We start from the raw sequence: 12,208 nt of genomic DNA, 5'->3' as shown, positions 1-12,208 counted from the left end.
TGAGAGCCAAGGCCGCCCGTTCTGTTCACTGCGACACCCCAGCACACTACAAAGTACCTGGCACGGCAAGGTAATCGAATGTTTGTGGAGTCAATTTTAAAAAAAGAAAAATTATGGGAGTATGGAGAGAGCTCAAGAATAGATGATACATGCCCGGCCGGGCATGGCTCAGCAGCTGAGCATCGACTTAGGATCCGGGAGATCGAGGTTCAATTCCCAGTCACGGCACATGCCCGGGTTGCGGGCTCGACCCCCAGTCGGGGGCATGCGAGAGGCAGCCAATCAACGAGGACTCTCATCGTTGATGCTTCTCCCTCCCTTCCTCTCTCTGAAATCAAGATATTTTTAAAAAAAAGAAAAAGAAAAAAAAAGAATAGATGATACAGCTTCCCTGATATACCTTATCCTTAGCTACCCAAGATATATGTCAAATGCCTGATATGAGGGAAAAATACCAAAAAGGGGGCAGAAATGGCAATGAGTTAAAAATCTCCCATTCAGTACATCAGAATTCAATTATGAAGACGAAGAGATTAATTTATACTTTTAATACAATAAACCTGCAAGGTCCATTCACTAATCATGTGTAGTTATAAAAAAAATGTTAAAATAGTCAGAATTAGACCAATCCACCCTAAGAAATGGCAAGACCTTTACCCACAATGAAAGATTATAACATATATCAATTTATGCCTCAAATCTACTATTTCTTTGAATACCTCCAGAAATTAACTCCTTCTATACCTTTTCCTTGGCCTTATTTTGTTGCTTTCTTTAAATAAAATGAAGCCAAAGGCAAATATTGTGATGGGAATTACAACTAAGCCGGTGGTGCCCCATCCATATCCACTTTGGCCATACCATTGGGGAGGACATTCCAACTACATCTCTTGGCCCAGAGATTTTCTCTGGTAGCTGAAACCAGCAACACCCAAGCACACAGTGGGTAGAAGTGCTATCAAATTAATGTTCCTCCCCACCAACAGCTGTTGGTGTATCAATTCCTGAGCATCCTGACCCTTCAAGTGAAATAACTCTGAAACTTAAATTCTGCATAGCTCTAGAGTTCTGCAGTGGGATCAGAATCCAGTTGACCACGGTGCTTGATAATGGCCCCTTTATTGTCTGAGTTCCCTTCCCTGTCTCCCTCCTTATGTTTCTATCTCTATGTTTCCCTCCTTTATGTCTGGCTTGAAAGTCTTCCAATTATATCACAGTTGAAATGACACATCACTACCAATAATTTAACTATATCCTTACCATTATACGCAACCATAGTTTTTGTATATGTTAAAAATAAAGTTGAAGCTTAAGTTCTTTCTTTCAAACTAACACAATTCGTGGTTAAATAAGTTTAACTTTTAATTCAGAAGCCAGCTTACATTAACAAAGTTGTAAAAAAAAAATCTGTTTTAGATACATTCTAAAAGTGACATATTAGATAATCACATCAAAAGAAACTTAGGTGTTGATCACGACAAAGTTGCAACAGATCCCAAAATAAACCTCTGAAGCAATTTGAACCTCACACAAAGGATTTGATCAACTCACAGGGCAATTCTATTTCTAGGCCTCTGACTGAGAACGGAAGGGGGAAAAGGCCCAATGTTTCATTTGTGTATAACGCTTTGTGCTTTCTACAGTGCTTCCAAAGACTACTCAGAGACTCTTAACATCTCTGAAGACAAAGTGAGTATTTTTAGACATTTTGATAGATCAAATAAACAGAATTTTTGGCTGACCAAAAATTCCACAGCTAATAAATGTCAAAGGTGGGAAGGTGGAATATGAACTCAGGTCTTCTAACCACCCACATTACTTCACTACTTCTCTGCCTAAAAAGGAAATAGCAAACATTTACCAAATGAAGGTACAAAGTGCTACACGGGATACACTCAAACCATTCAATACTCTTCTCCCTTTCCTAAAAGAGTGCATGCTGAGGCTCCCAACTTTTCTACAGACCATATAATACAGCATATGATTTATGACCACTATAAACGATAGCTGAACCAAAGGACTCCAGTGAGGAACTTGACCGTTAGGCTCAGCCTGGTGCTAATGTGAGGTAAGGCTGCCTGACATTCACACAGACCCTGTCAGAAATCAACCTCTTTATCTCCTCCCAAAGCTCGCTCCTTCTCTTTGTTTTTCCAATGTCAGTGACAAGTGCCAGCATCTACCCGCAACTCACGGTCCTTGACCTTGTGACTCCGTCACCTGCACAATCTATTCATGATGAGGGCTCAGTACTTCCACCTCCTCTCTCTCATCGGACCCCCTTGCCCAGTCCCCATCCCCGTTACCTTAATTAAGCCACCATCACCCAATGCTTGGCTCACCACCACCAGAGGTCTCCTGTTCTCCCTGTCTCCTGGTTTGGAGGGATCCACGTCCATTCTCCAAAGTGCCAGATAAACTGTCCAAAATATAAACTTGATCATGACATCTACTGCTTAAAACTCTTTCAACTTCCCACTGCCCTTAGGATAAACAAAACCCTCACTGTAGCCTCAAGGTCCTTTGTGACTGGACTCTAGTCTTATCTCTCGCCTCTCTCCTCCCAAGGACTCCCAGCCCAAAGTTCCTGGATGCTCTCACTTGCCTCAAGGTCCTCACCTAAAGTGTTTCCTCTGCTGAAAATATTCTGCCCTCCAACCCCCCTCACCTACCCACCTCTAATTCATCAATGCAGTGTGCAGAATGCTCAACAGGCACTCAAATTCTAGGTGCTCCTCCATTTACTAGTATGTGAGTTTGGGCAAAGGGCTTTCTTTCAGCAACTGGGGATATTAATAGGACCTACCTTACTGGATTATGTGAGGAATAAATGAATTCATTTCGGTAATTAGAAAAGGATCTGGTACATGGTAACCTTTTTTTTTTTTTTTTTTTAAATATATCTTTATTGATTTCAAAGAGAGGAAAGGAGAGGGAGAGAGAGAGAGAGGAAACATCAATGATGAGAGAGTCATTGATCGAGCCCGCAACCCGGGCATGTGCCCTGACTGGGAATCGAACCCCGATTGCCTGGATCCTAGGTTGACACTCAACCGCTGAGCCACGCCCGGCCGGGCCATGGTAACCTTTTTAATAAACACTGTATCTCATTAGCACTATGAATATCATCATCTTCTTCCTTCCACTACTTCTCTTCCACACGTTGGATTAAATGTAACTTCTATCAGAAAACCTACTCGAAGCCCGCCGCCTCGGTTAGTGACACCAAAGGTGGCTCCTGCTACACTTTCTGGAGCTGCTTGTGTAACGATCTGCGTCCTCTGCTGGCCCAGTGGAGGAAGGGAACATGGCTTTCTTGCTCACCTCTGTATTCCCACACTCAGTGCTGAATCAGGAACGCAGTGGGCGCATCATGAGCATTCACCTGCCGAATGAATGGCCAATTCCACCATTTAATCACTACAAAGATCATCATGATGGCCAGCTAAAATCTAAATTCCTTCTGGTTAAACTTAAGCCCATTTCCTTCTTCCTCATCATTTAGAGGATTTTTTAAAAAAACAAAACTTAAGGAAAAAACTAATTAGAACATTCTCGTTTAGTCTATTGGCTCTTTAAGAATCATCATCAATAAATATCACATTAATTTCACAATAAAGATAATTTTCTTTAATCCACCTATAAAGAAAGCAGACTTAAAACTTTATTTTCTCTAAGTGTAAAAAATAAAGTTTATGGTCCACTTAAACCAAAAGCAAATTAAAACTTGTTATTTGAATCTACCAAAAACCACTTATTCACTCCCCTACTCTCACTCCCAATCTCCAATTAGTAAAGACTGGGAAATACTGGATGTGCTGCTTATGGTTCTCATCGCATAGAAACATGCTGAAGTTCCAAGTTTTCTTTTTTTTCCTAATCTATTTCAAATGCACAAACACAGAACTAGTCTAAAATAGAATCTCTATGTAACTGTCAAAATTATAAGTAAATATTTAATACAGAAATCACTGGAAGTTTTAACACTATTATAAACCAAGCTCTGGTACTGAGAATAGAGATCCAGTTAAAAAGCCTGCATGTATAACCCACTGACTACTTCTAGGGCTAGCTTGACCTTAGTCCAGTGTTTTTCAAACTGCACGATATTAAGAATTACCTTATTTGTTAAAAATACACTTTTCCATGTTCTTTTCTTAGAGGTTTTGATTTACTAGGTCTGTGGTGAAGTCCTAGACTTATATATTTTTTTAATATTTTCATTGATTTTTTAGAGAGAGGAAGGGAGAGGGAGAGAGAAACATTGATGAGAAATAGCAACATTGATTGGCTATCTCCCACACGCCCCCTATTGGGAATCAAGCCCAAAACCCTGGCATGTGCCCTGCCTAGAAATCCAACGAGCAACCTCTTGGTGCATGACACTCAACCACTGAACCATACCAGCCAGACTAGACATATATATATATATATATATATATATATATATATATAAAATATGTCTATTGATTTCAGAGAGAGGAAAGGAGAGGGAGAGAGAGAGAGAAACATCAATGATGACAGTCATTGATCGGCTGCCTCCTGCATGCCCCCTGCTGGTGATCAAGCCTGTAACCCGGGCATGTGCCCTAACTGGGAATCGAACTGCGATCTGCTGGATCCCAGGTCGATGCTCAACCGCTGAGCCATGCCTGGCCGGGGCTAGACTTATATTTTAACAAGTACATCCAATTGATTCTCATGATCCACCTGAGTTTGGATATTGCCAGGACATAAATAGACCTTTCACTTTCAGACAACATTTGAGGAACTCTCCAAGTTATAAGCTGGACAGATATTCCAAATTACCTCAAAATCATCCTTATCAGGACCTTTGGCAGGAAATTGGAAAGAACAGGGAGCCTGGAGTCAGAAAACCCAGATTCAATTTTTTCTGCCATTTACTGGCTGTGCAACCTTTATACCAGTCACTGGTCCTGGTATATATGTGGAAATAACAAAACCAATCCTAACCTGCTTCACCAGGTTGTTGCGGAAACCCTTTGAGAATACTTGCAGAAGCACTTTGTCAATTAAGATGTCATCATTACAGTAAAATGTCATTAATTCAGCCTCTAATTCATAATATGTGAACATCGTTGTCTAACCTGCTGTTTTTTTCACATTATCTGTAAAGAGATCATCACCTCCTTTCACGTGACAGGCAGTGATAGGTATTGGAACACACAGATAAGCAGCAGCTCCCTGTTCCACAGCAGAATTATGAGACTGAATGGGGAAGATTAGGAGAGCTTATTTACTGTATTAGCTCTGTTTAATGTGACAAGACTGGAGTCTCAGCTATCATTAAAGCAAGCCTGGCAATATTTCTACTGGAAGTTAGCTTGGTGGTGAGCCGTTAATGTCAGTCATTACAGTAAAACCAATCTGGGGAATGAGTTTTCTACTCACAAGGAATGTTAAGGGAACTTTAAAACTGGCATCTAACTGACTAAAAGATACTGTCCTTTCCTGGCCTCCTTGAGAAGCATATACTAAAACAGTACAGTATTTCCTTGGCAATCCAGTGCCATTAATCTGTAGTTGGGGATACCGTTTGTTCGTTTGATTATCATTTGCCATCCCACTGGTCTATTTTAAGGTCCATGATCAGCACTCAACAGTATTTTTGACAGACAAGTGGATCGTGTCATATCATACTCTCCACCAAGCACAGTGAAGGCTTTTCACACCCTGCCTCCCAGCCTTAAATCCAATTCGTTCCAGAAGACAAAAATGCAAATTGCTACATTTTTATTTTTACTAAAGATGAGAAGAGAAATAAAGGATCCACTATGCTATAGACTGAATTCATTTTCTACAGACAAAATTTATATGTTGAAATCTTACCCCCCAATGTGATGGTATTAGAAGATGGGACCTTTAGGAGGTATTTAGGTCATGAGGGTAGAATCCTAATGAATGGGATTAGTGTCCTTATAAAAGAGGCCCCAGAGAGTTCCCTGGCCCTTTCTTTCATGTAAGGACACAGAGAGAAGACAATCCTCTATGAACCAGGAAGCAGTCCCTCACCAGACACTCAATGTGCCAGCACTTTGGACTTTCTAGCTTCCAGAACAGTGAGAAATAAATGTTTATTGTCTAAGCCATCTAGTCTATATTAATTTTGTTACAGCAGCCCAAACAAATTAACACACTATTTAAAAACATTTTTTTAACTTATCTTTCTATATAAATAACATTTAATGGCACTGGAACTAATCTATTCAAATACACTCACCCATGTATTCTGAACTTATAAATATCATTTATCTACATCTTTCAACATTTTTTTCCCTAAAACTAAAAGAAACAAATTATCCTCAATTCCACCAACCAAAACAAATGAAAAGAATTAGTACTGAAGCTCAACACTCTCAGTTGCAGTAGCAATGGTAACCTGTTTTCTGAACATGCAGTCACCCAGATATTAACTTTTTCTTACTAAGTCTTACCTTGTCAATTGGCTCAAGTGATTACTGTATAATGCTACTAAGACTAATAATATTACTGATATATAATTTATCATTTATAAATACATTTAATACATATAGATATATAATAAATATATTATTGACCCCAAGAAAGAAGATACCTACCAAGAAGACCCCCTGGTGGCTAAAGAGGCTCAAATTTACAAAGAGCACAGCAGCCACTGCTAAAGAGGGGCCTCTCATTCAAGCTGCACGTTAAAGAGAAGGCTGCACTAAACTGCCTGCTACTGGCACTGAACAGCCTGCACTGTCCCTGCTGTGTGAGCCAATCCTTTTAAAGGAGTTCCTGTTACTATATTTCAAGCAACAGGTCTGAGACTTTCCCAGTCCAGTTAGAGCTGGTACCCATAGCCTCATTAGCACCCTCACCAACCAATCGGAGCAGCTCCAGTCTAACCAATCAGTACAGTGCTTTTTGGACCAATCAAACTGTGAAGCTTTGGAGCCCTTATTTGCATAAAGATGGGCCAATCAGGGACCAAGTGTGGGGATTTCTCTCTATGTAAGTCAGCTCCACTCTGGCCCTCAGAGTACACGTTCCCTTTCCCAGCAAAGGGTAAAGACTGTTTCCTCCCTAGCTGGAACTGAAACACCAAAGACCAAAGACATCTGGCAGGAGACGGGTCTCACCCTAGGGCCACCTCCCCACAGGGCCACCTCACAGCCATGCTGTTTCATAAATGAGCTATAACACTATTGAGCTGTCTTACAGCCATGCGGTTTTGCAACTCAGTGTCACAACGGAGATGTTTGCACTGAATAGTATCCTCGTTCACCACACCCCAAATTGGGGATTCCTGTTGGCATTGAATTGGCACCAATTACCAATGGTTGACATATATATTATAATATATAATAAGTAAGTTATTAAGCATTTATGTGCCAGGGACTGTACTGTTTTACATAAAATAAGTATTCTCATTTTTCTCATTTACCCTTCGCAACAATCCTATGAAATAGGCACCAGTATTATCTCTATCTTGCAGATGAGGAAAGGGAGGCTAGGAGATATTTACTACCTGACTCAGTGTTACACTGCTAGTAAGTAGAGGACCTATCATTCACGTCTAGATTTGAGTCTCCAAGGCATCAAGTTTGACTTCCAAATAGGAAACTTAACATTGCACGAAAGGAAGGAGATGGACAGAAGGGGGGGGAGGGTGTAATGGGGACTGGGGGGGGGAGGGGGAATATATTTTAGTTCAGAGTACAGAGGCTGAATTTCTAATTCCAGGAAACCTTCCTCTTTTTTTTCTCCAAGTAGGGACAAGACATGCTTTTATTTTTTTTAATACTCACCAGAGGGCATACTTAGAGAGGGCAAGGCAAGGGAGAGAGAGAGAGAAAGAGAAAAGGGGGGGAGAGAAAGAGAGAAAAATCCATCGGCTGCCCTCTGCACATGCCCCAACTGGGGATCGAACCTGCAACCCAGGTATGCACTCTGACTGGGAATCAAACCAGCAACCAACTGAGCCACTCCGGCCAGGCAAGACATGCTTTTAGGTCTGATTCTCCAGCTGCATCTGGTGCTTCTTACACAGTTCTAGCACTAGTGCTTTAAGGGTGCCCTGCTAACTCCAATCTGGAAAGCTCGTACCATTTAGGCCCATGGACTCTTTTCAGAGATGAAGTACAGAATGAAATATCTTTCAGAATTTTTATGACTAAGTCTATTTGTTTCTCTGCCCTCCTCTACCTGTCCTGCCTTTTTTTGGTGGTTGGGGGGGAGGACAGCTTTTTAAAAAACTCAAACCACTACTGTGATCAACATCAGCTCACTAGCAAAAACAGGTATACTACTTTCCTGTCAACATGAAACACGTTACATTTACCATGCTGGACCTCCAAAAAGTCGCTAAATCCATTTGAGAATGCGAGTGATAAACAGAAAATATCATTAAGGTCAGGTCCAGCCATACTGACAACAGTCAAACCTTTGCTTTCTTATGAATACCTTTTCAATGTTTTCTCAGGCAGCAGCAAGACTCATGGTTGCAAATCTGAAGAAAATCCTGACCTACTTGATTCTAAAACATGCTACCTATTTTGCAATGCTTGCAGAAATATGAAGCATGTGCAAACTTGAAAGTGTGCCTTCAGTCAAAAAGCAATAAAGTTCCTAAGGTATAAAGGAATCCACCCCCACATACTAGGCAATCTGTAAACTAATCATCAACACACACAGCATGTAGATGGTGCAGAATGGACAACTTGGTTTCAAATCCTGATTCTACAACTCATTAGCTATGAAACTGCAGACAAGGGATGTCATTAACTTGTCTCCATTTCCTCCTCTGTACACTGGGAATAATGCAGCACAGCTCAAAGAGAGATTAAAGATAATCTATGACCCTAGCTGGTTTGGTTCGGTGGTTAGAGCGTTTGCCCGCAGGCTGAAGGGTCCCAGATTCTATTCCGGCCAAGGGCACGTACCTCAGTTGCAGGCTCAATCCCTGGCCCCAGTCGTGGCACGTACATACGGGAACCAACCAGTTGATGTGTCTCTCTCACCTCAATGTTTCTCTCCCTCCCTTCCCCTTCACTCTCTCTGAAAAGCAGTGGAAAAAATATCCTCAGGTGAAGATAAAAAAAAAAAAAATGCATGCAATACTGCACCTCTGTTTTAAATAAAGATCCACTGAATTTGGAGAGATAAAGGAAGTATGTTAAGATCCAGGCCACCGCTTATAAGTAATGTTACAAATAACTTGATCACTTCTGTTTAAGTACTTAAAAAAGATTTTCCAATAATCCCGGGTAATTAAACTCAACAGTATTTCACTTTAGGGCACTATGATCCTCTCTGCCATATTCCAGTATTCTAGTTCAAATTTCATTTCTAAATCTTTTAGACAGTTCTCTTAATTTATTGAAAATCCTTCCTCTGGGATCTTTTCAATACAAATATTACTTGTGAAATGATAATGTGGCATCACTTGACTTTTACTATGGATCCATATAGATGACTTAGACCATCTGAGTTATCAGCCACGATGGCCAATTTTAGACATATATTTTTAAAGCTATTAACATTAGTCTTTGCTTACAAATTACAGAACTTCTTCTTGATATATGATTTCTTAAGACGCTGGAGTCTCGTGTAACTATTTCAGAAGTTCACGATCAAGTTCTCCAAACCGCACAACCAAGAACTTGGACAAGCCAACTGTGAAATTATAATCCTGATTATAATCAAGTCGAGCAATTCACCTGCTTTTTCAAAGACTATTAAAACAACAGTAAGTAATTTTTAAAAATGAGTACAATAATGTTAATAGCTGCTTCACATAATGGACAAAGCTCTTACATGTCCATTCCTACTTAAAATGTTTTCTTCATGTTGCTGCCCCAAAAGGATATTTAAATGTTTTTGAATGATAAAGAATATGGAGTAATATTATTTGTGTACCTTACATGAGTCTACTCTGAAAGCAACCCCTGAACACCCCAGAATTCAATAAAATGCTTGGTGAAGTGACCATTCAATTATAAAACGACAGAATAAATAATCGCATCCGGGAATGACCACAGCATATCACTTGGTTAAAAAACAAACCTAAAAGAAACGAAAAATACAGGAAAGATAAGAAACAAAAGAAGCAGAAAAAGAAAAAAAGCAAGCGCAAAACTTTCCTGCAGGTAATACACTCAACTTCTCCAATCTGACCTTTCTCTTCCATTTTAAAAAACCCTCCGACTGGATGGAACAAGATCCCTTTGTTTAGCTCGCTCTTTGTGAGAATACTCTTTCCTACAAATGTCCTTCTGCAAAAAAGTGTTTCTGATTTCTACATGGAGAGTTACCGTTTTTGCAGAAGCAATAGTTCTTACTACTTTTTAGACTCCAGAACTAAAGTTTAGCGAGGATTTCTTTTTTTTTCTTTTTTTTGTAATTTACGTGAAATTGGCCGAATCCAAGGAAGTGGGTCCGAGGAGCAGAAAGACTTCGCAGATTCTCTTCCTCCAGCTCTCAACCCCACCCCACCCCGCCAAAAAAAAAGTCAAAAGAATGTTTTACATCCTTAGCACTGGGCCTGTGTTCAAATCAAACGAAAAACTTTATCATTAAAACACTCATAGGGGACGAAACAAGGTGGGTCGAGTGCAGCTGAAAAGGCAGCAAGGAGCCGGACTGACTCGGGGCCGTGAACCCGGAATGGCTTAAATGACAAGCCCCTGAGAGTTCGGTCCAGATTTCCTCCTCACCTACCGAGCGGCACTTCAGAGCCGCTGAGTTTCGCCAGGAACGTATTTAGCGCTTAGAAGCTCCACAGGTCTAGGCGCGCCCGAGACGGCTACGGGGCCGCGCGTGCACGCAGGACGCCGGCGTCTCAGGAGGGAGGGGAGCCGGGAAGGGAAGGCCACGCGCCGGGCCCGGCACTGGGCAGCGCCGGCCAGGCCGCGCCGCGACCGCGCGGGCCGCCGCAGGGCCGAGGACGAGGGCGGCACTCCGCCCAACTCACCTGCCCATTCACCGAGCCCCGGTCCAACCCCAGGCTCGTGACCTAAGCCCCAGACCTGAAGGGCCGTGAAGAGCGAGTACGAGATGCGTAGGGCCAGGTAGGCCACGGTGCCGGCGCCCACCCAGTACAGGAAGCAGGCCGCAGGGAGAGCGCTCTCCATGGCTTTCAACCAGGCCTTACAACCCTCGTGAATGGAAAAAAAAAAACTAATGAATGAATCCTGGAAGAAGAGCCGGCCGTGACGGTGAGGACGAGCCTAATAAGGAGCTGCTCCGACACAGTATTTGCCTAAACCCCGCCCACAGCGCCATATCCGTGCCGCCTTTGGCGATCTGTTGTTTCCTTTGCGCGTAGTGCGTCAGCCATTGGCTAACTCCAGTTTCACTTCCCACCCACATCCCCTACCTCCCGCGCACGGAGCGGGGTTTCCGTTCTAGGGAGGCTGATCACCTGCCAATCAAGATTCGGCCCGCCCCCAGGGTCTCAACTAAAGTTCAAAGTCTCACCCCACCGAATAACCCAGGTCCCTCATTGGCTGCTGGGGCGATTGCGGAAGACTGCCCTCCGATTGGCCAATCAGGCCCAGCCTGAGCTCGGGTTGGACGGGGGAGTGGGCTCAGAGAAGCCGCTAGTGAATGGGCAGGTTGTATGTAGTAAGAAGTAGGCGTGGAGCCATGGTTGTATTTCCGCCTCTTTATTAAGTGCTTTATCGTTGTTAAATGTGCTGTTGTTTTTCCCATGGGCTTTTCCAGATAAAGTCTTGCATCTACTGTTTCCGTGCCTTCCCCACAGCACAGCTTCGCGCCGGTGGCACCACCTTATTGAGGGCCTTCCGAGCCCAGGCCTCCCTCCCGCGCTTGGCCTTAGTTTCCAAAATCTTGGAGTTCAAGGCAAATGGCTTCATGGAGACACGTAACTAATACACGAGGACATAGAGCTGTACGATGAATGACAGATATAGGAACACAGCTTGATGAGCAGTTGGTTTTGGGAAGGAGCTCCATGTTTTAACTGGGTCTGATAGAGATTTTTCGTGTGCTTTCCTTTTTTATTTCTTTTGTTGTTGTTGCTGTTGGGGGAGGGAAGTGAGTTGTGAGGGGGCACAAAAGTGTGCAGTATGGGAACGACGTCAGCAAAGCTCCTGAGGAGTGAGACCATAAAGTAAGTTTAAGAAATTGTGTAATGCAATAAAAAGCTTCACACTTACCCTCTTATCATAACTCCCATCAAGTTTTTGTTTCCTCTCCTATG

General features: G+C 42.3%; 1 protein-coding gene across 1 annotated transcript in view; it reads right to left on the bottom strand.

Annotated features, from left to right (window-relative positions):
• HSD17B12 (hydroxysteroid 17-beta dehydrogenase 12) overlaps positions 1–11,197 on the bottom strand; it is a 112,637-nt gene extending 101,440 nt beyond the window's left edge. Inside the window, exon 1 of the mRNA XM_016197655.2 lies at positions 10,958–11,197. Coding sequence (XP_016053141.2) covers positions 10,958–11,117 — 160 coding nt within the window. The 5' untranslated portion in view covers positions 11,118–11,197. The remainder of the gene's footprint in view (positions 1–10,957) is intronic.
• Between the last annotated feature and the right edge of the window lie 1,011 nt (positions 11,198–12,208).

Source organism: Miniopterus natalensis, chromosome 11 (assembly GCF_054644295.1).
Source record: "Miniopterus natalensis isolate mMinNat1 chromosome 11, mMinNat1.hap1, whole genome shotgun sequence".
NCBI lineage: Eukaryota > Metazoa > Chordata > Mammalia > Chiroptera > Miniopteridae > Miniopterus > Miniopterus natalensis.
The sequence above is the reverse complement of the archived record's forward strand: the minus strand, read 5'-3'. Positions and strand labels throughout refer to the sequence as shown.